General features: G+C 45.7%; 1 protein-coding gene across 1 annotated transcript; it reads left to right on the forward strand.

Annotated features, from left to right (window-relative positions):
* Positions 1–7,358: 7,358 nt before the first annotated feature.
* On the forward strand, positions 7,359–20,445 carry ENC1 (ectodermal-neural cortex 1). The gene is made up of 3 exons (XM_053588736.1): positions 7,359–8,237; positions 11,821–13,635; positions 17,844–20,445. Exon 2 carries the CDS (start codon positions 11,834–11,836, stop codon positions 13,601–13,603), a length of 1,770 nt encoding a protein of 589 aa, XP_053444711.1. The 5' UTR covers positions 7,359–8,237; positions 11,821–11,833; the 3' UTR covers positions 13,604–13,635; positions 17,844–20,445.
* Positions 20,446–27,521: the final 7,076 nt, after the last annotated feature.

A 27,521-nucleotide genomic window follows, 5' to 3' on the forward strand; every position in this document is an offset into this window, starting at 1 on the left:
TGGCTCAGGGTTTTCTTCTCCACTAACAGTCTCACACGGGCGACATGACCAGCTGCCTTCTCTGCCTCTGTTCATGCTCTTTTTCCCCTTCATTTCTCTCAAGGTTCCCTATATACAGACTTCTTCCTATGGTTTCAGAGATGGGAAGAGACACATTCAAAATGCAGGTACCCTGATGACAAGCAGAGCCTTGACACTATAAAATCACAGCGGAAAGCTGGGAAAAAACCTGGTGAAATTGGGCATATTCCTTATGCAAGTACAGTAAAGGATGCCTGTAAATAAATACCTGTTGGATGAAGGAACAATTGATTAAATGAATGAATGAAGCTACAACTCCTCAGATAATGGTGGGGCTGGAAACTGACGTAACGATTTGAAAATACATCATTTTTAACAATGTTACCTTTTCCTTTTGATATTCCAATATTTCTATTCCAATATTTCTAAATTCCTCAGATAAAGAAATTTCAAGTCTTTCAAACTTTATTTGGGGTTTTCCAGTGAATGTTTTCTAAAATTATTCATGAGGGCTGGGTACCCGTAGCACAGCAGTTACAGTGCCAGCCACATACACCAACGGTGGCGGGTTCAAACCCAGCCCGAGCCAACTAAACAACTGCAACAACAACAAAAAAAAAATAGCAAGGCATCTGTAGTCCCAGCTACTTGGGAGGCTGAGGCAAGAGAATCGTTTAAGCCCAAGAATTTGAGGTTGCTGTGAGCTGTGATGCCACAGCATTCTAGCTAGGGTGACATAGTGAGACTCTGTCTCAAAATAAATAAATAAATAAACAATAAAATTACTCATGAGGCTAAAGGAAATTCATGAATATTTGTGCATGTGAGTTTACATCCTTGTGCAAGTACTTTCAAAATCAGGAGCAGAAACCCAGTGGAAACTTTTTTTGTTTCCCCAGTGGGAAATTTCTTTCAGACCTCAGTGTGTCTGTCTCTTTTTCTCATCCTTTCTGCATCCTGGTAAAGTGCAGCTTCCTGATTCCAGACTCTAGTTTGAGCTGAGCTGTATACAGAGAGTAAAGGCTATGCTTGCAGAGTACCATAAAATCCTTTTAATATTCATTCAAAGGTGCAAGCTCTTGGACCACAAAGGTCCCTTATTTTGGTCCATTCTTCATGCCCAGACATGCTCAGAGACTTGGCATCTTGCCCTGGAAGAAAAGCATCTAGGCCAAACAAAACCTTCATTTTCACTGCTTCCAACAACGGTCAATTGTTGAACGTAATTACTTAGAACAAATTAAGAGTTCAGATCTAGGAGCCTTGGGGCACACATAAGATTATGGAAAACAGGGGGGAAATGGAGCAAAGCCACACCCTGCAGAGGCCTGGTGTGATCCTGATAGAGGTGAGTGAGTGTTTACCGAGCACACAGTACAAGTTCTTCAGAGCAGGAGAAAGTAGGTGCCCATATGCCACGTACGCTGCTGTGTTTTGGCAGGGCTGACTCCTTCTAAAGATAGATAGCTATTTCTTTTAAAAATGTGTGATTTATTAAATACTTTTCCCTTGGTATCAGCTTAGTTTTTTATTTTATTTAATGAATGAATTAATTTATTTTTAAGACAGTCTCACTATGTCGCCCTCGATAGGGTGCTCTGATGTCACAGCTCACAGCGACCTCAAACTCCTGAGCTTAAGTGATTCTCTTGCCTCAGCCTGCCAAGTAGTTGGGACTACAGGAGCCCGCCACAACACCTGGCTATATTTTTGTTGCAGTAGTCGTTGTCTTAGCAGGCCGAGGCAGGTTGGAACCCGCCAGCCTCCGTGCAAGTGGCTGGCGCTGTAACCACGGTGCTACAGGCGCCGAGCTGCAGCTTAGTTTTTTAAAGTAATGAAGAAGGAAGAACTGTTTCTCTATCATTAGCATAAGACCAATGGTCCTGGTACAAAACAAGAGGACAGTATCCGTGAGAGAGGGAAGGAGGCAAAGGTGGACCTCATGAATTGAGCTTTTACTGCACAAACTGTCATCTTCCTGAGTGTGCAAGACCACAGGTTCAAATAAACACTCTAAGAGATGTGTAAAAACTCCTTCAAGACATTGAAGTGTCCCTTAACCCAGTGCTACTGAGCACATGTGGAAATAGGAATTCGATAGGGATTTAAGTCACTTTATTTAGGAGAGTTACCCAGGAATATCTATGGGTTGCAGAACTGTCATCCTCTTTAAACCGTTTACTAAGGAATCATTATAAAAGCAAGCACTATATAGCACTTCCTGTAAGCCAAGCGCTATTCTATGTACTTTGCATTTGCCAGTTTATTCAGTCCACCAAACAATCCTCTAGCCAGGTACTGCTATTATCCCATAGTGCAGATAAAGAAACTAAGTTACACTTAATGGGCACAATGTAGGGGTTACTGGACACGACAAGAGGGAGTCTACCTAACAAATGCGAATATTGCAACCTGGTTGTTTGTATCCCCACATTAAAAAACAGAAACTAGGGCGGCGCCTGTGGCTCAGTGAGTAGGGCGCCGGCCCCATATGCCGAGGGTGGCGGGTTCAAACCCAGCCCTGGCCAAACTGCAACCCAAAAACAGCCGGGCGTTGTGGTGGGCGCCTGTAGTCCCAGCTGCTCCGGAGGCTGAGGCAGGAGAATCGCGTAAGCCCAAGAGTTAGAGGTTGCTCTGAGCTGTGTGACATCATGTCACTCTACCCGAGGATGGTACAGTGAGACTCTGTCTCTAAAAAAAAAAACAAAAACCAGAAACTAAGGCAACAAAATATTACAATACTTGCCTGAAACACCCAGATAGTACATGCGGAAGCAGGATTTCAAGCTTGGTTCCAGACTCCCTGCTCTTAACCATTGAACTGCTAAAAAATAAAATACTATATGAACATAGAAAGACTAGAACTTATATGTTTAGTATCATTATGTCCAAGTGATAGGTTTACAGTTTTTCTGCAATTTCTAAATTTCTACGAGGCATTGCTTTTAGAAAATAATAAATGCTGCTTTGAAATACTGATTCTAAAACAGGCTGTGAAGATCATTGTCTTGATGGGTCCTGGGGTAGAAATAACATAAGCAGCCTAGACCACTTGATTTACTAATGACAAAATTTTATAGAGCAACACCAAGGAAAAGTGACTCAAACATGTTCCTCTGTGGTCCTGTAAGCAGCCAATAAACTACCTACCCCTTGAAATGTCCCTTGGGGCTCCAAGGAAAAATGAATTTCACAGCTATAACAACCCCTAACAGAGGAACTCAACATGAACAGTAGAGCTTAGTACTTGAAGGACAGAGATAGACTTTCACATAAAATATTCCATTAAAAATCATAATAAAAAGTCAATTATATTCATACATAGTAGTAACAAACAATTGGAATTTGAAATTAAAAGTCATATTAGATGGAGCCTGTAGTCCCAGCTACTCTGGAGGGAGAGGTGGAAGGACTGATCAAGCCCAGGAGTTTGAGGCTGTAGTGTGCCTAAGACTGCACCTGTGAAAAGCCACTGCCCTTCAGCCTGGACAACATAGTGAGATCCCATCTAATAAAAAAAAAATGCTATAATAGAATTTAATTCCCTAAATAACACACGAAGTGGCACATACAGGGTGTCCATAAAGTTTATGTGCAATTTAAAATAGTTTGCATGTGAACTTTATGGATACCCTGTAGAATGGTTGTAGAAAGCAAATGAATTTTTAAAATATGAGTAAAATCAATGTGGATGCAATCTTAAGAATAATTGTAAGGGTTAATCACAACAGACACTTATCACAAATACAACAATTTTTTGAAAAGCATAATTGCAGAATATGGCTAACTAAATTTGGATCCTTTGCTTACCCAGAAAGAAAAATGAGAACTAGCTTACAAAGTGCTGATAATTTCTTACATTGATTACCCGTTTTTCCCTTGTCTTTGTCTCCTTAATAAACACCCATATTTTTTTCCTCCCTCTTTTTAAACGAAGAGGCTTACTGAGAGAAGCTGAGCTCCTTCTCCCTGGATCTGTACCCCTGTGTAAAGGTGGAAGTGGGCGCTGGGCTGAGCCCCTCAGATCCTCCTTTGGGAATGAAGCACTTTTTCCTGTGGCCGCTAGGGGTGCTGTCAGACCTCATCAGAGCTGCTGCTATAAAAAAGGGCCACCTTGCCCAAAGCCATTTTTGTCCCTTCCCTGTGTCAGCAACTGGTTCATATAGCTGTATAAATGTTTGGCTTTCTCCCCTCAACTGGGGACAACTCTGCAAGGCCATTTCAGCTCCAGAGGTCCCCAAGGGATCCTCTGAGGCTTGGCTGAAACAGCATCCCAGCTCAGGTTCTCCCTCTGGTTACCCTGCTTCCCTCCCTTCCCTTCTATAGTTGTTGATCCCAATTTATGTGGGGCTAGGAGCTGTGGTCCCTGGCTGGGTGCCCATTTCACAACACAAACTTAACACCATGGAAGAAAAAGCATAAATCTTTGGTGGGCAGCTGGCCCGTCTGCTGCACTGACTCTCCATGGCCTTGAACCCCAGTTAGTGAATAACATAAAGAAGGAAAGCTGTGCCATCTTTCTCATACAGTTTCAGAAAGTGGACAGAAGAACAAAGAGGGCACTTTTGGAATACCAGCAGGGAACATGTCTGAATTTGGGTGGGGTTAGGGACACCACAGGAGGCGGGATGGCAGCTGCTTAGCCCACTGTTTTGTCTAATCCCCTGAGCTGTCCTGTCCCTGGTACCATGATCGCACTGTGTTAATTAAATCATTCTCATTAATTCAGCTCAAGTGTAAATTAGGAAAGAATGAAGATAAATTAGGTTTGAAGGCAGCTAATACATTTAACCCCATGCTGCTTATTTTGCAGCCTAACAAAATAACATTGTTAAGGGAGATAACAAGCCCAAAGCCTTGGGCACAGCTTCTTAATAGCATTAAAAAATGAGACCTTGGTTTGATGTCACAAGGCAGAGGCAAAGACCAGCTCCCAGGAGCCTGCTGGACTGGCCTAGTATCTTATATTAGGTGTTGGCTTTTGTGTGATGCTACAGTGTGGGTAGAATTTCCCAAGTTGGTTGTGACTCATGGACCTACTGTTGTCTGCTGTATCCAGTATGGTGACAGCCCGGTTCAGAGGTTTCTTCTTATACAGATACAAGACTTGCTCACCTTTTCTTAGAGTGAGTGGGGTGGTAAGAATTACCTTTAGGGGCTCGGTGCCTGTGGCTCAAGCGGCTAAGGTGCCAGCCACATACACCTGAGCTGGAGGGTTTGAATCTAGTCCTGGGCCGCTAACAACAATGACGGCTGCAAAAACAACAACAACTAAAAAGACAGGCATTGGGGTGGGCACCTGTAGTCCCAGTTACTTGGGAGGCAGAGGCAGGAGAATTGCTTGAGCCTAGGAGTTTGAGGTTGCTGTGAGCTGTGATGCCACAGCACTGTACCCAGGGTAACAGCTTGAGGCTCTGTCTCAAAAAAGAAAAGAAAAGAAAGAATTACCTTTAGGATCGGCTGAGACATGTTGCTATGATCATAAATATGCTAATTTGCAAATCATTGTCCATTGATAAACATTAGAAACTGCCCAACAGCCCCCACACTTTCACACATTGGTTCAAACAAACCAGTGTCCTGTTCATTGGAGATTATCAGTAGCACACACCTTTTCCCAGAATGCAAGTTTACTTCCTGCACTTTTCAGCAGGAAAATGTTTTCCACTTCGTGTAACCCACGTAAACTCATTTCTTTTACCTGGGGTTGCTCATTTCCCGGAGGGAGATGAAGGAAAGGTATGTGGGTGTTGAATATATATATCAAGATCTTCCAGTTCACAACTTTTTCTTTCCTTTCTTGAGGCATATAAAGTGTCAACATTAGAAAAGATACCAGAAAATGGCTTCAGTGGAGAGGACACAATGGCCAGAGGATTTCATTCTTTCAGGCCCTGCCCGCTTAGCAAAGCTCTTGGCAAAGGGATCTTTGCTTAGTTAAGGACACTGCAGTTTCCAGGTGATAAAGATGCAACAGAAACATCTTACCTGTCCCTAGCTGGGTGGCCTCCTGTGGCAAATCCCCAACAAACCAACCGAGCTATATACAAATTCCGTTCTTAGGGAGGGTGATTTAGGTACAGTTCCAGGTAAATTGGTAAGTGATTGAAGGAAGAAGGAAGTACTTGTCAATGAGGAGAAGTGTCAGTCTCTTAAACAGAACCCTCCTCCTGTTGGTCTTCAAAATAAGCATGCTTGCTTTTGATCCAAACGTTCCCATGCCTTTGGTCTTCATGGTTTTATCCCCTTCTTCAGAGTTTGGGCTCTGCTTGCCCTCCCCTAATCTGACCGCCCTGGGTTCTGGGGTTCCTACTGTGAATTAATCAGCCTCTCCCGTCTTTGGGAAGCGGTCTTGTGGAGACTCTGCATAAAAAATTAAAATATGAAACACATTTTTTGTGGTAAAGCTGCAGAGTTAATGCTAACAAAGGACTTCAGAGGGCACTGTCTTTCTTTCTTTGCAAGGAGTGAAATTTCTCAGCGCGAACACCAGGAGGGAACGTGGGTAAAGGAAAAGTGGAATTCGAATGAAGAACTATGAACAGTTCTTCAGAAGACTCTGGAAGCGTCAGGTGAAGCCTCCATTGCAACTTATCTGAGCCTAGCGTTGTAAAGAAAGCTGGGGTGGGGGGTGGATGCCTGGGGCGCAGCAAACTCACGGAGTCTGCACTCTGGAGCTGCGGAGCAGGGGCAGTGCACATCTCCCTGGGCCTCAGTTCCTCACCTGTAAGACAAGGGGGCGACCGGCAATCTATCCAGTCCATTCATAGACATTCCAAACACCGAATACAAATCAGGCGTTTTAGCTCCCAGAGGAAAAACAACCCTTTAGTGCAAAGATCAAAAGTGGGATTCGTGAATAGTGATGGCCACACGAGATGGTTTCTCGAATCGCCTTTTCTCCTGGCCCGCGTGGCTTTAAACGTGCGTGTGCCGGGCAGTGCTTTAGTGAACTGCAAAGTAACACTATCGAGGATAAAAACCAGGAAGAGGGACGAGTCGGAGAGGGCGACAGGGGCTTTATAGCTCAGAGAGGAGGCAGCTTGGCCGCTTCTTTGAATCAAGCGGCCGCGGCGATTGGCTGAGAAGCACGTGGTGCGCGAACCGCCGGGCCGCGCCGGGGCTGCTGTCCCCTGGCTCGGGGCAGAGTCCTGCCGCGAGTGCCGCACCCGCGGGGGTGGGGTGGAGGACACAGGGGAAATGCCTGCGGCCCGAGTCTGCCTGGCTCCCTGCCAGCAAGAAAGCTCCCCTACTTGTACGCCCTGCCTCGCTCAGCCTGAGTGTTCCCGAGCGTCCAGGCTCGCGCCTCTTCCCTGGCCTCTGTTCTACTCTGGGTGCCTGCTGCCGACTCCCAGCTATTTCCTCGCCACCCTGTGCCCAGCGTCTCGCGGGCTCTGGCCTCGCGGAGCACGCAGCCCCGGGCTGCGCTCCCCTGCGCTGGGTTCCTCAGTTCCAGGGCTATCTATTAACCAGGCTTCCCAGAGAGGCGCAGACACTCGGAACCAGGAAAACTTGCTTTAGTCGCAGTGCGCGAGGCTGCAGCTGCTAGTGGCAAGAGAGAGCGCCCGCTTTGTCTCTCTGCACACCCCACAGCCCCCCTTCCCCGCTTCCTCTCCCGATTAACTCCCCCCGGCACGCTCTTCCCCAGATCCTCTCCTCCACGCACTCCGCCTCCCCTTCCTCCTCCTACACAGCGGGCCGCGCTACTGCGCTTCCTCCCTCCCCTGGTGTCATCTCTTTGCATACGCGCCCCCTCCCCTCCCGGCCGCGCCGCTTATAGCCAGGCGCGCGGCGGCAGGGCGCAGACTGCCCCGGCAGCCGGAGAGGAGGCGGTGCGGCGGCGGCGCTGCGGAGACCGGGTCCAGACGCCCAGCGGCCGCGGGCGCGCACGGCGCTTCCCAGCTCCCTCCCCCGAGCGCACAGCCCGCCTCCTTCGCGGCGCCTGCCCTCGCGGGCTCCTCTCTGCTCTCGAGACTTGCTCCGGGAGTCGCTCCGCTGGCCCCGGCACAGGGTCCGCGGCGTGGGGACCGAGAGGCCGAGGCGAACCGCCAGCGCCCCGGGCGCGGTCCTTTCCCCGGCAAGCGCCCCTTGGGTGCTCCTCTCCGCCGGCCGCTCGCCGCCGCTCACCCGGGCTGAGACGCCTGCTGCGTCGCCTCCCTGCCCGTGACCCAGGCGAGAACCCAGCCGGTGGTGCGCTGAGGCCAGTCGCCACCGCTGTAAGTTTTTTCCGCTGCCCTGGACCTGTTGCGGGCGCTGCGGGTTTCAGGGGCTACTTTGGCTGCGGGGGTGTGTTCGCTACGGGTGAGCCAGTTCGGGGAGCCGGGAGCTCCTACTTAGGCCAGGGGGAGCTGTTCTTTCGGGGCCGCCGCTGTCCTGCCGCAGCGCGCAGGAGTCGGGCATCGCCGGAGGCGCCGGCCGGCTTCCCCTCCGCGGCGCTACCGCCGGGGAGGGCAGCGAAGAGAGCTAGCGGGCGAGCTAGGCTCACAACCAGCCTCCCTCCTCCACGGAAAGCAGCGCTTTCCTGGGAGTGAATGTCAGGTTGCTTCGCTCCCTGCAGCCTGCGGGGCTAAGTGTGCGGAATCGGTGACCCGCGTTGTACCCTATCCAGCGGGAGGAGAGTTGGGGCTATGGACGGACACCCCGCGTGCGGGCACATTCACTGCGGCGGAATGAATGAAACCTGGTTTCTGAAAAACTAGTTTCTTGTAGTATTCTGCCTGCAGAGTAACATCATCAGTTTCAATGGATGGGAATTGCTGAGTGGGGTGGAGATAAATCCTTGAACTTGTTCCATGTTCAATTTGGTGTCAGCTTCACAGGCATGGCCAGAACGTTAAATAGCATTGAAACTATTATAAAGCTATGACAAAATGCTGTTTTTGTCAACAAGATCTTTGTAATGTTCAATTGTTAGCAGTAACGTAAATGCCCAAGAAAGTCTGCCTAGTATTTCATTTGGTTGGTTTGAGATCATATTCAAAACCTGGAGAGACTTGGTGGTGCGCTAAACGCTGGGGGGCAGAAAGCCTGTAGACTTGTAAGGAGCATTAAATGAGCTGAAGTTGCTGTAACTAGAAGCCCCTTTGATGTTCACAGTAATAGCAGCCCCTTTCTCTGTCTTTGTAGACACGGATTAAGTATATGCGTGCATTTTCTTGGCCACTAACTTGGTATGCAAATATTATTTCTCTGGGGGCTTAAAAAAATGCGGGAAGGATGATTCATTTTATATTGAAGGTGTGTTTAAGCGACTGTATAAATGGTTTCTGCTGGTATTTTGATGTTTGCATAATTTAAAACCAGAAAGCGAGTCATTTCCCTTGGGTCTTCAAGTTTACTTTTCATTTTCATCAAACACTGCTGCAAGAATGTTAGATTCTGACTGTGGCATGCTTTTCCACCTGGATGGTATCCAAGATGACAGGGTAGGCTCTTCCTTCTGGCTTCATGGGCCATCCTGGAAAATCCAGGTGCATAAACTCTGGATGCGGAGAGATGCACAGCCTGTATCCTAAGGTGTTCTAACAAATCGTCGACTTAAGTGTGCATCTGGTTGTGAGTGTCATTTTACACCAGGCAGAATCTGATGTTCAGGGAAATGTTCTCTGATGTTTGCATCCAGCATGATTCCAGCTCTACGTGCAAGGGCTCTGGTGCTTGTGCACCCAGGTGTAGGGAGCCTCTTTTTTTCAGTCAGGGCAGTGTCCCCTAGGGGAGCAGCTTCATCAGGAGTATGTGGACAATCTTTTGAAATGTAGGCTTAACATATTCCTCCAAATACTTACGATTGCATGTACTCATTGAAATGATAACTACAGTGGTGGAGCATCAAGGATGCTAATAAATGTTTTAATACTTTGGAAACCTGGAGTGATGGCATAGGTTCCTATCAGTGATTCTCTGGAGCATTGGACATGAGATAGAGGGGACTAGATGGCAGAGGCTTAGATTGAGGTGGGGATAAGGTCACTGTGGAGCGTTCTGGCAGCTTTGTAAAGTCTAGGACCTTGTTACTTTCTTTCTTGCACTAAGCCTTGTTTACTCATAATGAAAAGTTACATTCCAAAAATAAAGGAAAACAAGTTGCATCACCTACTGGGATGAGGCGGGTATATAGGCATGCCAGGCCTCTGCCTTTGTTGTCTCCTGTGCCACGTCTCACACTGGGTCTCACAGTGGCTCGGGAGGAGCAGTTTAGTATTTTTGCCCATGAATCTGTAATAAATCATTCATTTGCATGTATTGATAATTCCTGGAATATAAATTTAAAAATAAATATCTGAATGGTTGAAGGAAACATACAACTTTCAGCTGTGCTATAAGGACTGGCTGTGCTGTGTTTGGAAAAGATACTGTAACCAAGGACATAGTTTACCCTCTGGGGAGGAACAGCGGGATAAACAGCTTCCTCAGGAGCCCTTAGACAGGCAGGTTCTCCAGAGCTCTACGCCTTTGAATCAATTGGCATGTGATTCAATTTTTGAAGATAGATGACAGGCATTTCCTATATCGTTACCCTACGGGTTTCTTACTGAAGAAAGTCAAAAGATAGCATTAGAGTTTGTTAAAATTTCACTTTAGGTATCAAGGAAATTGCTTCAGTCAGCCAATAAATTCTAGGGTGGCCCCAAGTTAACAGTGGCTGACAAGATAGACACACATGCATGTGTATTTTTTTATTTAAATGAAGCAATGTTTACAGTTTGAACTCCATACATGCAGGTGCCAGCATGTGCAGGTACATAGGAAGGGTCCTGGTGATGTGCTTTTTTATTAAGAGAGAGGGGTGGATGAATCCTTTGTTCTTGCAACTGGTTTTCTAAAAATTGGTATAAAGCAGGAAGAACAGAAAAACAGCAGTCATGACTATGCCTCTCAAAATATTCTTCCTTCTATGTGCCAAATCCTCACTTTGGAAGCTGTCCAGAACAAGAAAGATGGTTGGTGATTGTGGCCAGAATGCATTCTGTGCTTTGTCTAAAGCTTGCTGATCAATATATGGTAATGTTTATGTTGGGATGCTTTTAGAACTCTTTCGTGGTAGAGCTGACTGGTTAAAAATGATCTGTAACATTTAAATAAAGGTCTGATCATTGCAAAAGTTGGCCTTACATTTCCCCCTTACTGAATGTGCCAGGAGACTGGATCTTACCAAAGGAATTCTTAATGGAATTAATTAGTAGGTGTGCATTTTACACATGGCTTTATGTTGCATAGGGCAGGAAAGCAGGTGCCCATCCTGGCATTACGAGAGCAGGAGGCTTGGCATTCTAAGTGGCCTGTATGAATCAGCTGGACGAGAGCACAGGAGGCTGTGAGAATGAGACCTTGCTTTTGCTGACTGACATTCTCAAGGACTTCAGTGTCCTGAAAGTTGGCAATCAGGTTCTCCAAGGCGAACCTGCTTGTAAGCAGTGATTCTATTTCTTTCTCTTTCTTTCTTTCTTTCTTTCCCCCTTCCCCATCCCCTTTCTTTTCCTTTCCTTTCCTTTCCTTTCCTTTCCTTTCTTTCTTTTCTTTTCTTTTCTTTTTTTTTTTTTTTTACCAGTATATATAGTTTAGATAGCTCAACAGTATTACGATAAATTCTTTCCTTCCAGGTAGTTGTCCCTGGCTTTGGTAGTTGTCTTGTCTCTGACCTTGAACTAGGATGGCCACACACTGTTCAGAACACTAGGTAGGCAGCAGGGCCAGTAACAAAGTGATCTGTTTTCCTTGTCCAAAGCTCTTGTTTTTGTTTTGCTCCCAAACATCAGGAGCATCACTTTCAACAGTTTTGTTATTTTGTTTTGCTTTTAGGAGTGGAAACAAAATGTCAGTCAGTGTGCACGAGAACCGCAAATCCAGGGCCAGCAGTGGCTCCATTAACATCTACCTGTTTCACAAGTCCTCCTACGCCGACAGCGTCCTCACTCACCTGAACCTTTTACGCCAGCAGCGTCTCTTCACTGACGTCCTTCTCCATGCCGGAAATAGGACCTTCCCTTGCCACCGGGCAGTGCTGGCTGCCTGCAGCCGCTACTTTGAGGCCATGTTCAGTGGCGGGCTGAAAGAGAGCCAGGACAGCGAAGTCAACTTCGACAATTCCATCCACCCCGAAGTCTTAGAGCTGCTTCTTGACTATGCCTACTCCTCCCGGGTCATCATCAATGAGGAAAATGCAGAGTCACTCCTGGAAGCTGGTGACATGCTGGAGTTTCAGGATATCCGGGACGCATGTGCAGAGTTCCTGGAAAAGAACCTGCACCCCACCAACTGCCTGGGCATGCTGCTGCTGTCCGACGCGCACCAGTGCACCAAGCTCTACGAGCTGTCCTGGAGGATGTGTCTCAGCAACTTCCAGACCATCAGGAAGAACGAAGATTTCCTCCAGCTGCCCCAGGACATGGTGGTGCAGCTCTTGTCCAGCGAAGAGCTGGAGACAGAAGATGAAAGGCTCGTGTACGAGTCTGCAATTAACTGGATCAGCTACGACCTGAAGAAGCGCTATTGCTACCTCCCAGAACTGTTGCAGACGGTGAGGCTGGCGCTCCTGCCAGCCATCTATCTCATGGAGAATGTGGCCATGGAGGAACTCATCACCAAGCAGAGAAAGAGCAAGGAAATTGTAGAGGAAGCCATCAGGTGCAAACTAAAAATCCTGCAGAACGACGGTGTGGTGACCAGCCTCTGTGCTCGGCCCCGGAAAACCGGCCATGCGCTCTTCCTCCTGGGTGGACAGACTTTCATGTGTGACAAGCTGTATCTGGTCGACCAGAAGGCCAAAGAAATCATTCCCAAGGCCGACATTCCCAGTCCAAGAAAAGAGTTCAGTGCATGTGCGATTGGCTGCAAAGTGTACATTACGGGGGGGCGAGGGTCCGAAAATGGGGTCTCAAAAGATGTCTGGGTTTATGATACCCTGCATGAGGAGTGGTCCAAAGCCGCCCCCATGCTGGTGGCCAGGTTTGGCCACGGCTCTGCTGAACTGAAGCACTGCCTCTACGTGGTTGGGGGGCACACAGCGGCAACTGGCTGCCTCCCAGCCTCCCCCTCAGTCTCTCTAAAGCAAGTTGAACATTACGACCCCACAACCAACAAATGGACCATGGTGGCCCCACTCCGAGAAGGCGTTAGCAATGCCGCGGTAGTGAGTGCCAAACTCAAGTTGTTTGCTTTCGGAGGTACCAGCGTCAGTCATGACAAGCTCCCCAAGGTTCAGTGTTATGATCAGTGTGAAAACAGGTGGACGGTACCGGCCACCTGTCCCCAACCCTGGCGTTACACAGCAGCAGCTGTGCTGGGGAACCAGATTTTTATTATGGGGGGAGACACAGAGTTCTCTGCTTGCTCTGCTTATAAATTCAACAGTGAAACTTACCAGTGGACCAAAGTGGGAGACGTGACAGCAAAGCGCATGAGCTGTCACGCTGTGGCCTCCGGAAACAAACTCTACGTGGTTGGAGGATACTTTGGCATTCAGCGGTGCAAGACTCTGGACTGCTACGATCCGACATTAGACGTATGGAACAGCATAACCACAGTCCCGTACTCACTGATTCCTACTGCATTCGTCAGCACCTGGAAACATCTGCCTTCTTAAATGTAGTAGGTCCTAAAGAAAGGGAGCACGAGGTAAGAAGCCAGCTGTAGATGTAAGTATGCGTATAATTAGGTGGGTTACAGAAGTTCAGTATGTGAAGAGAGACACGGTCCATAGAGCCTGTACCAGATGTCACACCAAAACAATAAACCTAAGAGACTTGCCATCTCCAGGACCTAAATGCATGTGTTGGCCACAACTGTAGCCCTCCCCACCGCCAACATAAGCCAATGGTTCTCAGCTTTTATTTTTTCAGAATCCCAGAAGAGAGCCTCAGAATCTTCCGAAGAGATTTTCAAAAGCTGCCCATCCTAGAGGCTTTGTTGCATTTGGTCCGGGCCCAAGCATCAGTATTTTTAGAAAGTTTTCCAGGGATTCCAGGCTGAGACCCCCTGATCTCTGCGAATAATGCCAGCTAATGTTTATTAAGCCCTTAACTGTGTACCTGGAGCGGCATTGTGGGTTTCACATGGGTCATCTCATTTGATCCTCACAGCGGCCCTGTGGGATACTAGCTTCATTTTATAGATGAAAAAACATGGCTGGGCACAGTGGCTCATGCCTGAAATCCCAGCACTTTGAGAGGCCAACCAAGAGGGGAGGATTGCTTGAGGTTAAGAGTTTGAAACCAGCCTGGGCAACATGGGGAGACCCCATCTCTACAAAAAAAATTTAAAAAATTAGGCTGGTGCAGTGGTGTACACTTGTAGCCCTAGCTACTCAGGAGGCTGAAACAGGAGGATCACTTGAAACCAGGAGTTCATTCAAGGTCACAGTGAGCTATGATGCCACTGCACTCTAGCCTCGGCAACAGAGTGATACCTTGTCTCTTAAAAAAAAAGTTGTCAAAAACACATGATACATATAGAGTCTGGGTAAGTTGCCCAAGTTTGTAGAACTTAGTACATGGTAGATTTGCTGAAGAAGTGAACCCAGGCAATGTGGCTCCAGAGCGTGGGCACCTGAACATGACCCTAAATTACCACTTGATAAAATTAAGCTTCATAATCGGCATTATCTCAGATGATACTTTGTTGATATTCCATTTCACCTCATTAAACCTTTTCTGGACTGAATAGAGTTTGAAAAATTCATTGGTCAAATTCATTCTTAGTTTATCCTCTCCAAAATTATTTATTAGCTTGTTTAAAATGTTTTTCCCCCAAAACCAATCCCCTATGGAGCATTTATTAACTTACAAGGGGGATTTAGGTCTGTCCTTGTAAACGGCACCTACATAGTGTCAATTTGATACACAGATACATCAAGTCACCTAAACCGCCCTCACTGCTGCCTTTCAGAGTTAATCAGTCAAGCTGACCCTATTGTCAGGGCTAACAAAAGTTGTGTTTCTATGTCATACATCTGAGCACATAATGGTTGTCTGTGTATTTAAGAGTATATAATACTCCTGGCTCAAATAATTAATAGGTCTACACAGTTCAGAGTTCGCAGTGTTCATGGCCACTTTGCTGCTGTAAAGCATTCTTAGGATTGGCCAGAGGAATGGCTTAAGCGTGTGTGAGTATAGCCCAGAGCACACATGTGTTCATTTGTTTCATGATTCATGGGCTAATTAGTAATAATAAGAGAAAAAAATAATCACTTTGGAGGAATTGCAATGAAACCTAAATTACTTAGAAACTTGTGGCTGTTTTCCTTTGTATGTTTCATGCCTTTAAAAGGGCATTTCAAAGGGAGAAAAGGAAATCTAGGGATAGCTGCAAGTTAAGCCAAGAGGGGGTTTCATCTCATTGGTCTTTTCTTTCTCTACCTCTTAACAGCTCATTTAAGAGCATCATTAAAATTGGCCTCACTTTTCACATTTCATCCTTTTTTTTTTTTTGCTTCTTCAGTTATCTCCTCCAGCCTGTTATGGTTAGCAGAGCTGTTAGTAATGTCATGCTTCCTTGGAATGAAACATCTTCAAAGGAGCAGGAACATTCAGACACCTCCTCTGGGAAGCAACTGGGGGGAACAGCATCCCACACCAAACTGGTTTTTGCAGCCCTTGTTGCCATCTCCATAATCCTGAGTAAACAAATGTTCTGAAAGTGGTTATTTCATTTACAATGTGAATGCATGACTCAACTCCAAAGCAGGTTTTAAAAACCTCCTAGGCAAAAGCATCAATTAGCAGCACACTTAGTTGGGTGTTACTCCAGAATTGACTATATTTGCACAGACGAGCCATAAAAATTGCCACTGTGGTGGTACATTCAAAAAAAACGGTAATGAGTAGACTTGGCTGGCCTCTGGGAAGCAAGGTAAGGAAATTGAGACAAAAAGGAGAGACAACTTGTGTGTTCTGGTCGTAGGTTTAAGTTCTAGGCCTTTCTGGACTTTAGATCGCTTCTCTGCCAAATGCTGAATTGAGCTATAAATCTCCTAAGATCTGTCATGGTTCATGCTAGGGTAAATTGATAAATGAGGCGAGGAAAAAAGAGGTGAAAATAACTAGTCTCGTTCTTGGCCTATATTAAGTGTTCAATACGCTTTAGTTTTCTTTTCTCCCTTCAGTTTAGATCCTAACTTGTTCTGAGATACAGCAGTGGCATCAGTTTTGTGTGTGGTGAAAAATGAAGTTTCTTTGATTAATATGCCGTCTTTATATGGTATTTTTGATTCCTCCTTTTTTCAGCCCAGAGTGAGTATGTTGGTAAGCCCTTGAGTTCACCCTAACCTGGATTTTTGAACCAAATCACATTCTTCTGGTTCCTGGGAAACAGAGCAAGTAAAGTGTCAGTTTATATGTGAAACAACATCCTCGACACCCTTTGTGCTTCCAGCCAGAGTCAAGCACATAAAAACTAGATTTGACAAGGCCAGGTTGGCTGCTTTTAAAGGGCACCATAAGTGCCTGATCAAAGCCACTCGGAATTTCTGACAGGGAGAACATTGGTTTAAACTTCTAAAGTTTTACTGCACACAAGATAGTGCTAAAACATGTGAGCTGGATTGGGCACCTTAAAGAGGTGCGGGGTCAGGCCTCCATCCTCCGTGCTCCAATGTAGGTGCAAACTGAATGAATGCAGTGTTAGGAAAAAGTTTCCCTAGATCTGAAAGCTCATCCGCTAAGGGGTTTTTAACTGTCTCCCGCTGCTCTGTCAGTGGGTGGGAGGCACAAGAAGGAAATTGCTTTGATTATCCCCCATTTTCATGGAGCTGTGTGGCCCTAACCTGACCTCACTTGGATTTTTATTTCCTTTGTTTCCTCTGATTTTTTTTTCCTTTGGTGTGCCTTTGAGTATGTAGTGTCTTGAAATTTTATATTCTGAGAAGATGCATGCTTTTGGCCCAATGTTGATGCACAGGTTATAAGGAGGCGGTGGTGGGGGATGACACCCTTGGCTAAGGAATGCCTTGAAAGCTTGAATCACTGTGGTGAAACTGCCAAAAGAGACAACTAATGAAATGAATCAGCCATCTGAACACACAAAAGCAAAAGGGAGAAGAATGTGACAGAAGTAATGAGTGGCCCCTGCAGAATTCCCTTTGGCCATACCTACAGTTAATGTAATAGAGGCCCAGAAGCCCTCTGCACAGCCTTCCCCTGTGAAATCAGAAGTAAATAAATGGGAAAGGCGTGAGTAGTGCAAGAAAACACCAGCCCCTGTGAAATGTGCAGGTTTTGAGGATAGAGTACTCGGAATTTATATTCATACTCATGTCGGCGGATTCTACAGATAGTAGCACGGGCACGCCATAGGTGTCTTCTAAGTGTAGACTAATGAACTTTGAGAATGAACTCCAGCCTTGGGCTGCTGTTGGAGGAGCGAAACTGATTTCTGCCATAATGAATAGCAGAGATGCATTTAAATAAAAGGATTACTATGTCTGCCTTCTATATGGTGAATAGATTTAGTTTGGAATCTTCTATGGTACCTGGGCCAAGGAGGGTTTGCACAGAAAGGAATTTTATGAATGTTAGAAGCACTTAGAGGTATAGGTTTGAATCTGAACATACAGGTTTAGGAAAGAAGTGAAGGTCCTTCTTTGGGTAGCAGCAGTTTTTTGCACATGCGAGTGCATGTCAGGCAAGTACTTTAAATATCTTTGCATGCACAGTTCCGACTGACCACGCCATTAAGACCCTTCTTTCAGAACAGTATTGCTCAGCTCTGTCCCAAGTTTAATTTTTTTTTTTAAATGTTGTGGCTATTTAACCAAAAACTTAAAACTGTGCCGTCACACAGATCCTTCATGCTTGTTTTGTCTTCTTCTTTTCCGTCTGTTTTAGATCACTCCATCACTCGGTGAGACAATATGAGATTTCTACCTTGGAAAGGCCAAGTTTAATGAAGACAAAGAAAAAAGGAAAAGAGAAAGTTGCTGCGAAACTCGATTAAAATCCACTGCACCTTGTAAATTCTCTAACTGGACATGAAGGAAAGGGGTGGGGGTGGGGCGGGACTTTCAGTGCAAGTAGCACATGGTTTAAATATGAATGAGTGAACCTGTGATTTAGTCCTTGTCTTGTAATTGTGGATTAATGTCAGCGTTAATCAACCCCTCAAAGGGAGAGAAAAGCTGGACCTTTTCCCTTGCTGTACCATATTCAGCATTTGATTTCCATGGGCTCCACCATTTATGTGTAAAATTTGAAATGGTTGTCACCCCTCTGAGGAGCAAGCTTGAAGCCTCCAGCCAGCTGCTGTGGAGATTCAAAGCCCCACTGTGGGTCCAGGAGGGGAGCTGGCCAGGCTGGCTGAGGAATGAGGACCCCTGGACTCTCTGTTAATCTCTAAGGGGTGTGCTCCCCGGGAAGATTTCTGAACAATGGGGACATTGTTGGTAGCCCTTTGGTAGATGTTCTTTTCTATTTATAAGTGACTTTAAACTTTCCCTTGGCTGTTAAGAAATTTGTTACAGATTTAGCTATTTATTGTTTGACGCCTGCATGCTGAAACAATGCTTACGGTTGTCTTCACGTGTGTGGACGTGCGTGAATGGTTGGTTGTATGTTTTGCACATTTTGTGGCTGTTGAGATGTGCTTGGCTGCACAAAAATGAAAACTTTTGAGCTACAATTTGGACTATAACTGGAGGGTGGGGTGGGGCGGGGCAGACTTTTTAAATGTCAAGACAGGGAAGGGTTACTAGACAGAAATTTAAATTGCATCCTAGAGATAGAGAAATCATGGCGATGGCATTTCTTAGACTCACCAACTTTTAATGGGGTTTCATGGGGTAAGGTCACGCCGATGGGGCCAGGGGAGGCTTCTTTTTGTACTTCTCCCGCCTCCCATCTGATTCACTTAATTCAGTCTCAGCTGCTGAAATTTGGAAAGGACCAAATTGCTTTACAGGTTTTTGGTTTTTTTGCCTTTGTGTAATATCCCAAAATCCTGGAGAATTCTATGGGATAGTTCTGTATATAGAGTGCAGGTAAAAAGCCTTGTCTCAAGTTTATTTATTTATCTATTTATTATCCTATGAGAATGATTTGCCATAACTACAGCTAATGGGAAGAACTGAAATATCACAGAAGTCAGTTAACTCACTGATGAGATTTGCTTGACCTGGACTCAGTTGTTCTCTGATCTTGCTAAACGATTTAGCCAGTGCCAGAAGTTCTCCAAGACAGTATTCCCATTGGTACCACACATACTTCAGTTTGCACCCTTTGGTAGATCTCTTAAAAAAACAAAAAACAAAACTCTTTGGTGCACAAGTGACACATTTGGCCACAAAACACCAAAGAATTGTAGGCAGTGGCCCCTGTCGGGAGGTTTTCTGGAGCAGTTGGGAATCAGTTGTGAATACATTCTTTGCTCATTGGAGCGCTTGTTTACTAAGCATGTGCCGTGTAGCTGTTAGTGCTAGTGTCCCTTCTTCCCAGGTGCGGGGGAAGACCAGGGTTTGCAACTGGAACTGCTTTTGTCGATGTTTCTCGCTTTGCTGTATTTTAGAAAATAGGGGTTAAGACTGATAACCTTTTACATCACGAGTCTGTTTGCATTGTCTAATGACAGATAAATCCTTAACATTTCTCTCCACCTTAGTACTTTAGACTAATTGTGCTTGTCCGTCCGTGCCGTGAATAAGTGGGCTACAGTTGGACCAAAATAAATGAGCTGTTGGAAGAAAAGACTCACAATACTCTACAGCAGTCAGTCCCTGGTTCCTAGATGTGTTCTGAGCAATGCAAATGTCCAATTGTACCCTGTTGGCGTAGTCAGTGTGGTTATATTGTAGCAGTCACAGATCTGTAGTTTATGATGCAAATTGGCCAAGAGATGGATGTGTCACTGTGTGGCTCCTGAAAGCAGGATGAATTTTCTGCAGCTGTTTCAAAGTTGTGGTCTGTCCTTGAATCCTCTATTAATTACTTTGTATGAGCCAGAGGGAGCCTCGGGGAGGGTGGGCCCCCAGCCTGCAGGGAACTTTCTGGACTCCTGCTCTTTGAATTGATGCAGGCATTTGGTCTCACTACTTGACCATTCTCACCCTGTGAAACGTCCCACACTTTGAAGCAAGTACAATTCACAGCACAGTACACACAAAAACCTTGGCATAAGACAGAGAAGGTTCTTCTTATTTTGTGGCCTGGTTGCTGTAGAAACAGATAACAAAGGGCAGCCTTCCACTTCTGGTATAATTGTGTAGCCCCTTTTCTCCGGGCTTGACACCTGTCTGAATAAGAGTGATTAGAGCTGCATAATACCCTCTCTTGGCTATTGAATAGGTGGTTCACGTACAAAACTGTGTAAGTTGAAATAAAATGTTCATGTTCATATGTACTTGTTTGCTACTACTACATTTTTGAGGTTTTGTAAAACTTTTTTTTTTTTCACAATGTGAAACCGAAGGTCAATAAATTATTAGAGATTTTCTCTTCACTGTGTGTGAGGGTCTTGTCTTCATTTGCATACAACGTAATTTTAGGCATCGTGAACTTGTGCCTTTTCTCGAAAGTTCAGTCAAAGGAGGGTCATTTCTAATATTTTCTGAATGAGCTTTATTTCACCACTTAGTCCCACACATTTATTAAAGTAATTTTACCAATTAAATTAAAAAACTTTAAACCTTGGGACCATCTCTAAGCAAAGCAAAATACCTCATGTTCAGAGCTTGGGATATAAAAAGTTACATACCATGTGCTATTAAGACAGCATACTTTATATTAGAATGAATTTAGTTTTTGAAATCCTTATGTGGGTTATATTTTGATAAAAAGCAGTTAGAAAAGGGGCTAGATAGAGTTCAATCCTCTTTTCATCTGCTAACATCTGCTTTAGAAATCATTTAAAGTAAGTGGAAATATATGCATATTATTTCTCTGTCAGCACATCCAAGTTTAACCCCTCAGGTGCACTTGGCTTCTTCCAAGCTGAGAACTGTCCTCACTGGCTCTGCGTGAGGCCGAATGAAGCCTCTTGCCCCCACCTCAAGATGGCTTCACGTCACACTGAGATGCTCCCTCATGATAAGGGTTGGATCCCTTATCGTAGTGTGCAGAGCAATGCTCGGCATAATCTTTTCTGGATGGAAAATATACTACCCAGTTGGGGCTCTAGGAGAGTTCACAAGTAGGCATAATGCAATTACAGCCTTTGGACTTTGACCAAGATGCCAGAGCAGATGCCTTGGGTTTGACAGAAGGATCATTTGCTTACGTGCTGTGTGAGGTTGGTCTAGAGCCAAGCCTTTGGGAACAAGTGTCTGAGTCCTCAGGATTCCAAGCGCGTGGTGCTGAGGACCCATGGAAACTGCTGGATGTTGGATGTGTGTTGTACGTATGTATTTTTGACACCAAACGATGAAAGAAAGGGAGGTTGGCAGTGAGGAGTCCTTGGCTGGGATTTGGACCCTCAGAAAAGGACTGAGAATGTTTCCTGTAGAAATGGTTGTGAACAGACCTTTCATTCTCTGCAGTTGTTTGATCATTTCAGTTTGAACATGTAGGCAGATTTAGAGGATACTTCAAATTGTTTTTATTCATTTGGAAATTTCATTTCATTCAGATATTCAGATCACCGCAAATAGCTGCTGTGTAGTTTGGATTAATCTGTGACTGCATATGATGAAAGTGTGGCCACTGCAGAGACACTGTTAGGAGGTCAGCAGTCCAGGGCTGGGACAGCTCCTCAATAAGGCCCTTAGAGGTCTGGAGCTGTTCTGCTCCTGCTTTGTCATCCTGGTCTTGAGCCTTGGTCCTTGTGCTTGCAGGGTGGCAGCTGTAGGATGGCATCCCATCTGCTTTCTAGATGGCAAAGCTGGAGACAGACAAGGGAAAGGGTGCCTGTCAGAGGGCACTCTCCCTTTTGCTTGGAATAGCGATAGTTCACCCAGGCTCAACGGCTGGTGCAGTGGCTCATGCCTGTGATCCCAGCACTCTGGGAGGCCAAGGCCGGTGGCTTGCCTGAGCTCAGGAGTTCAAGACCAACCTGAGCAAGAGTGAGATCCTGTCTCGAAAAAAATAGCTGGGTATTGTGGCCGGTGCCTATAGTCCTAGCTACTCAGGTGGCTGAGGCAAGAGGATCACTTGAGCCCAAGAGTTTGAAGTTGCTGTGACCTGTGATGCAATGGCACTCTACCAGGGGTGACATAGTAGATTATAAATAAATAGATTATAAGTAGATGTAAGTAGATTAATAAATAAAAAAAATAAAACACCATTAGGCGAAATACACAACTGAATGTAAATCCGAGTGCTTCTTCTGTGGCGGAGTTGGCATGTTTCTCCCCTTGCTCGTTCTTGCTGCAACCCTCTGAGAGCAGGCATTATTCTTATTCCCATTTTGTAGACGAAGGAACAGGTTTTGAGAGATTATATAACTTGCCCAAGGGAGTGGTGAATCTGGAATTCAAGGCACACACTCTGAACTGCTTCTTCAGGTCCAGGAATGTGGAGGGAGGTGATTCACAGGGGTGAGCCCAAATGTGGGAAACCCAGGGCTACCGTGGTCTGAGAAGGCCTGTAGCCACAAGGCCTGCCCCGGACAGGAGCACAGAAGCAGCCAGTGGAAGGAATCTACGTTGAGACTCAAAATGTCCCTTGACAACTTGTTTCTGAAGATAAGATTGTAGAGAATTTTAAAATAGACGGGTGGTTGTTACCCTTAAATTCATTGAGCTATGGGGTGGTGCCTGTAGTTAAGTGGGTAGGGCGCCAGCCATATACAACAAGGCTGGTGGTTTTGAACCCAGCCTGGGACAGCTAAAATCAACAATGACAACCGGAACAAAAAAATAGCCCGGCATTGTGGTGGGCGCCTGTAGTCCCAGCTACTTGGGAGGCTGAGGCAAGAGAATCCCTTAAGCCCAAGAGTTTGAGACTGCTGCAAGCTGTGACGGCACTCTAGCTAGGGCGACACAGTGAGACTCTGTCTCAAAAAAACCCCCCAAAATTCACTGAGCTATACACTGATGCTTTTTGTACTTCTCTGTAAAATGTTGATTGAGTGATTGAATATACAAGTGGATCATGGCCAGAACATACAGTGTAAGCTCTGTGGATCGACCACCCAAGGGACTGTAATAAACTGGTCAACGTAAATAAGGAACTATGCCTACTGCACGGATAGGTACATGTGGTACATGTCAAGTCTGAACATTAGGTCAACTTAAGGAGGTGGTCCGTGTAGGAAGGTGCCGACTATGGAGGTTTATGTATATTAAAAATACAACACTGACCCATAATTTGCAGCAACCAGCCCTGGAAACCAACACATCAGAAGCCAGCCTGCTGTTGTTAAGTCAGACTTGGAGGGAATCAGGCCACTCTCTCTAGGAACTGGTCCAGAAAGACAAATAACAACCCCTATAACAATTAGCCCCCAAATGTCAGAACTTGATTAATAATAGCTTGATTAACTGCTTCCCTAAATTTGTCCTTGTTTCTAACTTCAGACCTATTAGGGGCAGGATTGTACCCCTAGCTGATCACCGCAGGATGCCCTGCCTCCGGTTGGTCCTCCTGCGGCTTCCCTGTGCCCAGAGCCTCCTGTCAGACCTGAAGCCTTCCTTTTTTCCCCCACAATAAAGCTTTCTCTTCACTGTTGAGTCTCTGCTAAAATACAAGGCAGGGGCTGACTCCCTTGCTATAGCAAGCACTGAGTGAATAGCCTTTGCTTGTTCTTGTTTGGTTGGTCATTGTTTATTCCCACAGACAAATGTTTTTCAATAAAACCTTCAATAAGAAGGTTCACAAAAATGAAGTGGGGACCAACACTGTGGATTCTGGGCAATCTGGGTTTTCAAAAGGTGGTAGTCATCATCCTGAAGGCCTGAGTAAATGAAATGTACGTCATACGTACAGCATGAGAAAAATGGATTTTGAGTTAATGGGGTTGAGATTAGGGCATCTGGTTTGCCAAAAGGAGAACAGTTGGTTTGTTTGGGAATATTTTGAATAAAGTGAGAACACTTAAATAAGTTTTATAGCTATATTCATCGCGCACTTGAATGTATGAATAAATGCAAAAACTTAGCAGTTAATTCCTGGTCTTGCCTGTCACAAATCTTAAGTGCTTTGCCTGTCTGACACATACTCAGACTCAGCCATCTGTCCTGCATTTGAATTTAATCATCGACAATGAATTTTAAAGCTCTGTTATTCGTCAGACATCGGACAACTAGGTGCAAGACCTAACTTTCAGAGGAAAATAATGTACATTGAGGCATGACTATGAATTAAAAGAAATTTGACTAAGTCAATTATAAATCTACCATAATCTCGTCCAGCTCTGCTTACAGCCCAGCCTGCTTTGTGAGTCCTGGGGAAACCAAATGAGCCAAAGTTTCTGTCTTTCTTTCTCTGGTCCTGTTTCCTTGGCAACCGTAATCTTTATCTCTGCAAAGATGCGGCTGCAGAGAGGGCAGGCAGTTGGAATTTCAGCGAAGTCTCTTGCTAATCTTTTACTTGTATTATCAGATGATTTGTTTTGTTACGAAAAGTTATTTTACACCCACTTTTTAGATGGGAGTGTTCACTGGATGTCCTAGAAAGGCTGAGAGGATTTTGTTTTTCCCATTAGATAATGCTACTACTAGGACTACAAGAAAATCAGCCTCATGGTTGGCACCTGCAAAGTGAGAACTAATATGTTGGTTTTAACTAATACATATGCAAGCTCTAAATTACAAATACCCCTGCCCCACTACCACCCACATACATTCTGGCCAAGGCATTGCTGCCAGGAGAACCATTTTGAGAGAACAAATTTTGTAATTTTGAAATAATTTATATACACTGAAGCAAAGGAAGGGAGAAAGGAAAAATAAGACAGCCTTGGGGAGATGTGTCCCAACCTTCTTGGACTGTCTGAGAGTCGACCTATTCAAGAGACGGAGGGGGATCAACCAGCCCCCTCTTTTGAAATTAGAGTGTCCAAAGGACACTTTGAAGGCTGTTAGTCATTCCCAGCTTCTCAGAACCCAGGCCCACCTGCTGGGGGGGGGGGTCGGGGTAAGGAGGGTAGCTCAGAGGCTAAGGCAGACCTAGGGGAATACGAGGAATTGTGGGCACGGCAGAAGAATGCAAAGGCAACATTTTACTTCAGCGTTCAGGCTGGAGGGGAGGGAGGGAGGAACAGGCTGGGCACCCCAGTGTTCTAGGCCGGTGACAGGGTTCTGTGTGGCACTGTCATGGTGGGTGCATATCATAGTACGTTTGTCAACACCCACAGGATGCACAACACCAGAGTGAACCTGATGTAGCCATGAACTTTGGGTGATGATGAGACCTCAGTAGGTTCCTAACAAATGGAGATTGTAATACATACACCACTGGTGGGGGCAGGGGGACGTTGATGGAAGGAGCAGGTGTTCTGTGTGGGGGTAGGGTATATATGGGAAATCTCTGTACCTTTCACTCAGTTTTGCCATGAAGGTAAAACTGCTCTAAAAAAATATGTCTGTGATGCCCTTTCTCCCACAAAACACCCCACACTGAATGTCTTTTAGGGTTGTCAGGTAAATAGTTTAATCTAATAAGATATATACATATATTTTACATGTTACCTTAAGTGAACTCCATATACTGGAGAGAGAGAAAACTCTTCCTTCCTGTGATATTGTAAGATATATATTTTGTCCTCTTTTCCTACCATAGGGCTCTTAAGATCCTTAAAATCTCTGGAGTGATGACTGTCTTGTGTGTGTTAATTAAGTGACTGGTGTTTGGGAGTCCCCTAGGTAGCTCCAGGATGGGGCTGGTCACAGGAAAGATCAAGGCAGGATTAGAGGTTGCAACTTTCAGCTCCACCGTGCAAATTCTAGAGAGAAGAGAGGGATGGATGGTTATGCTGATCACCAGTGGCTGGTGATGTAATCATTCGTGCCTATGCAATGAAACCTCCATAAAAACCCAAGGGCCCGGGTGAGGGTGGGGATTCTGGATAGCTGAACATACATAGGTTCCTGGAGGGTGATGCCCTAGAAAGGGCATGGAGGCTCGGCACCCGTCACTCAGTAGTTAGTGCACCGGCTGCATACACTGGGGCTGGCGAGTTTGATCCCGGCCCTGGCCTGCTAAACAACAATGAGAACTACAACAATAAAACAGCTGGGCATTGTGCTGGGTGCCTGTAGTTCCAGCTATTTCGGAGGCTGAGGCAAGAGAATTGCTTAAGCCCAAGCATGTGAGGTTGCTGTGAGCTGTGACGCCATGGCACTCTCCGAGGGTGACATAGTGAGACTCTGTCTTAAAAAAGAAAGTAAAAAGGTAAGAAAGGGTATGGAAGCCCTGCGCCCCATCCCACAGACCTCACCCTGTTCATCTCCCCGTCTCTCTGTTCATCCGCGTCTTTGTAATTTCCTTTATATAAACTAATAAACGTAAGTAAAGTATTTCCCCGAGTTCTGTGAACTACTGTGGCAAATTACAGTAGTTCGCAGGGGTAGTGGGAACCCCTGAGTACAGCCAGTTGGACAGACCCACAGGCCACTACTTGGGTTTGCAGTTGGCATCTGAAGCGGGGGGCAGTCTTGTCGGACTGAGCCCAAATCCTGTGATGTGACACTATCTCCACTTAGACAGTGTCAGAACTGAACTGAGTTAGTAGACCCCTCGCAGGGATCCGCTGGAAATCTGCAGAATTGCTTGGTTGCTGGGCATGAACACCACCCGCCACACACATCTGGCGTCAGGAGTGTTGAGTGACTGCGTGGGAGTGGGAAAAAGCAGCGTTAATTTTCTCCAGTCTCTAACATTCCCATTCCTTGTCCCAGGACCCAGAATCAGGCAGTACCAGGTAAGGCTCGGGAAATGGAGTCATGGAGGCTAATGGGGAACACAACCACCCATTAAAACAGATACAACATCACTACTAGGAGTACCTGAGTCCCACATGGTCAGCCACCAACTTAGAAGCTACACTGTCAGAACACACGAGTTAACGCCCGTCTGTAGTTTGGCAAATCCTTCTACACGAACGCCTGCGCTCACAGTGTAAATGCTAACCAGAAATTATTATCTTTGTAATTTTTTCCTTCTTCAACACTTAGTCAAAATTTAGTTACTGCAATGTATTTTCTTTTCAGGTGTTTCCTTGCAGAAGCAAGGTAACTTCATAAATGGTGGTGTGAGTGTAGAAATGTTCCTCTGTGACTCGAAATTCATATCTTCATTTATTTTGGGGGGGGGGAAGGACCAATCAGGGAAGGAATAATAATCACAGGCAGAAATGTGGAAATGTTCAAAGAGATAAACTTAACCATTTGGGAAGAACAATGGCTCTTTCAATGCATTCTGCTAGACTGATTAGAGATAGCTGGAGGGAAGCAGAGTGTTCCTCTCACGTGGGCCGGGCTGGGCTGTGGGGGTTGGGGGGCAGGGCTTGTCCACCTTCCCCTGAGGAGGCAGCCTGGAGATTTCTGGGGCTAGAGGGCTGGGGTGGGCATAGAGGCACAGTGAAGGGGTATAGCTGCTGCTGGGTCTAGGGGTATAGCTGAGCAGGCTGGGTCTAGGGCA

Source organism: Nycticebus coucang, chromosome 1 (assembly GCF_027406575.1).
Source record: "Nycticebus coucang isolate mNycCou1 chromosome 1, mNycCou1.pri, whole genome shotgun sequence".
Taxonomy (NCBI): Eukaryota; Metazoa; Chordata; class Mammalia; order Primates; family Lorisidae; genus Nycticebus; species Nycticebus coucang.

Excerpts from the sequence above, each read along its gene's own strand:
- ENC1 (XM_053588736.1), top strand. The coding sequence starts at position 11,834 with ATGTCAGTCAGTGTGCACGAGAACCGCAAATCCAGGGCCAGCAGTGGC.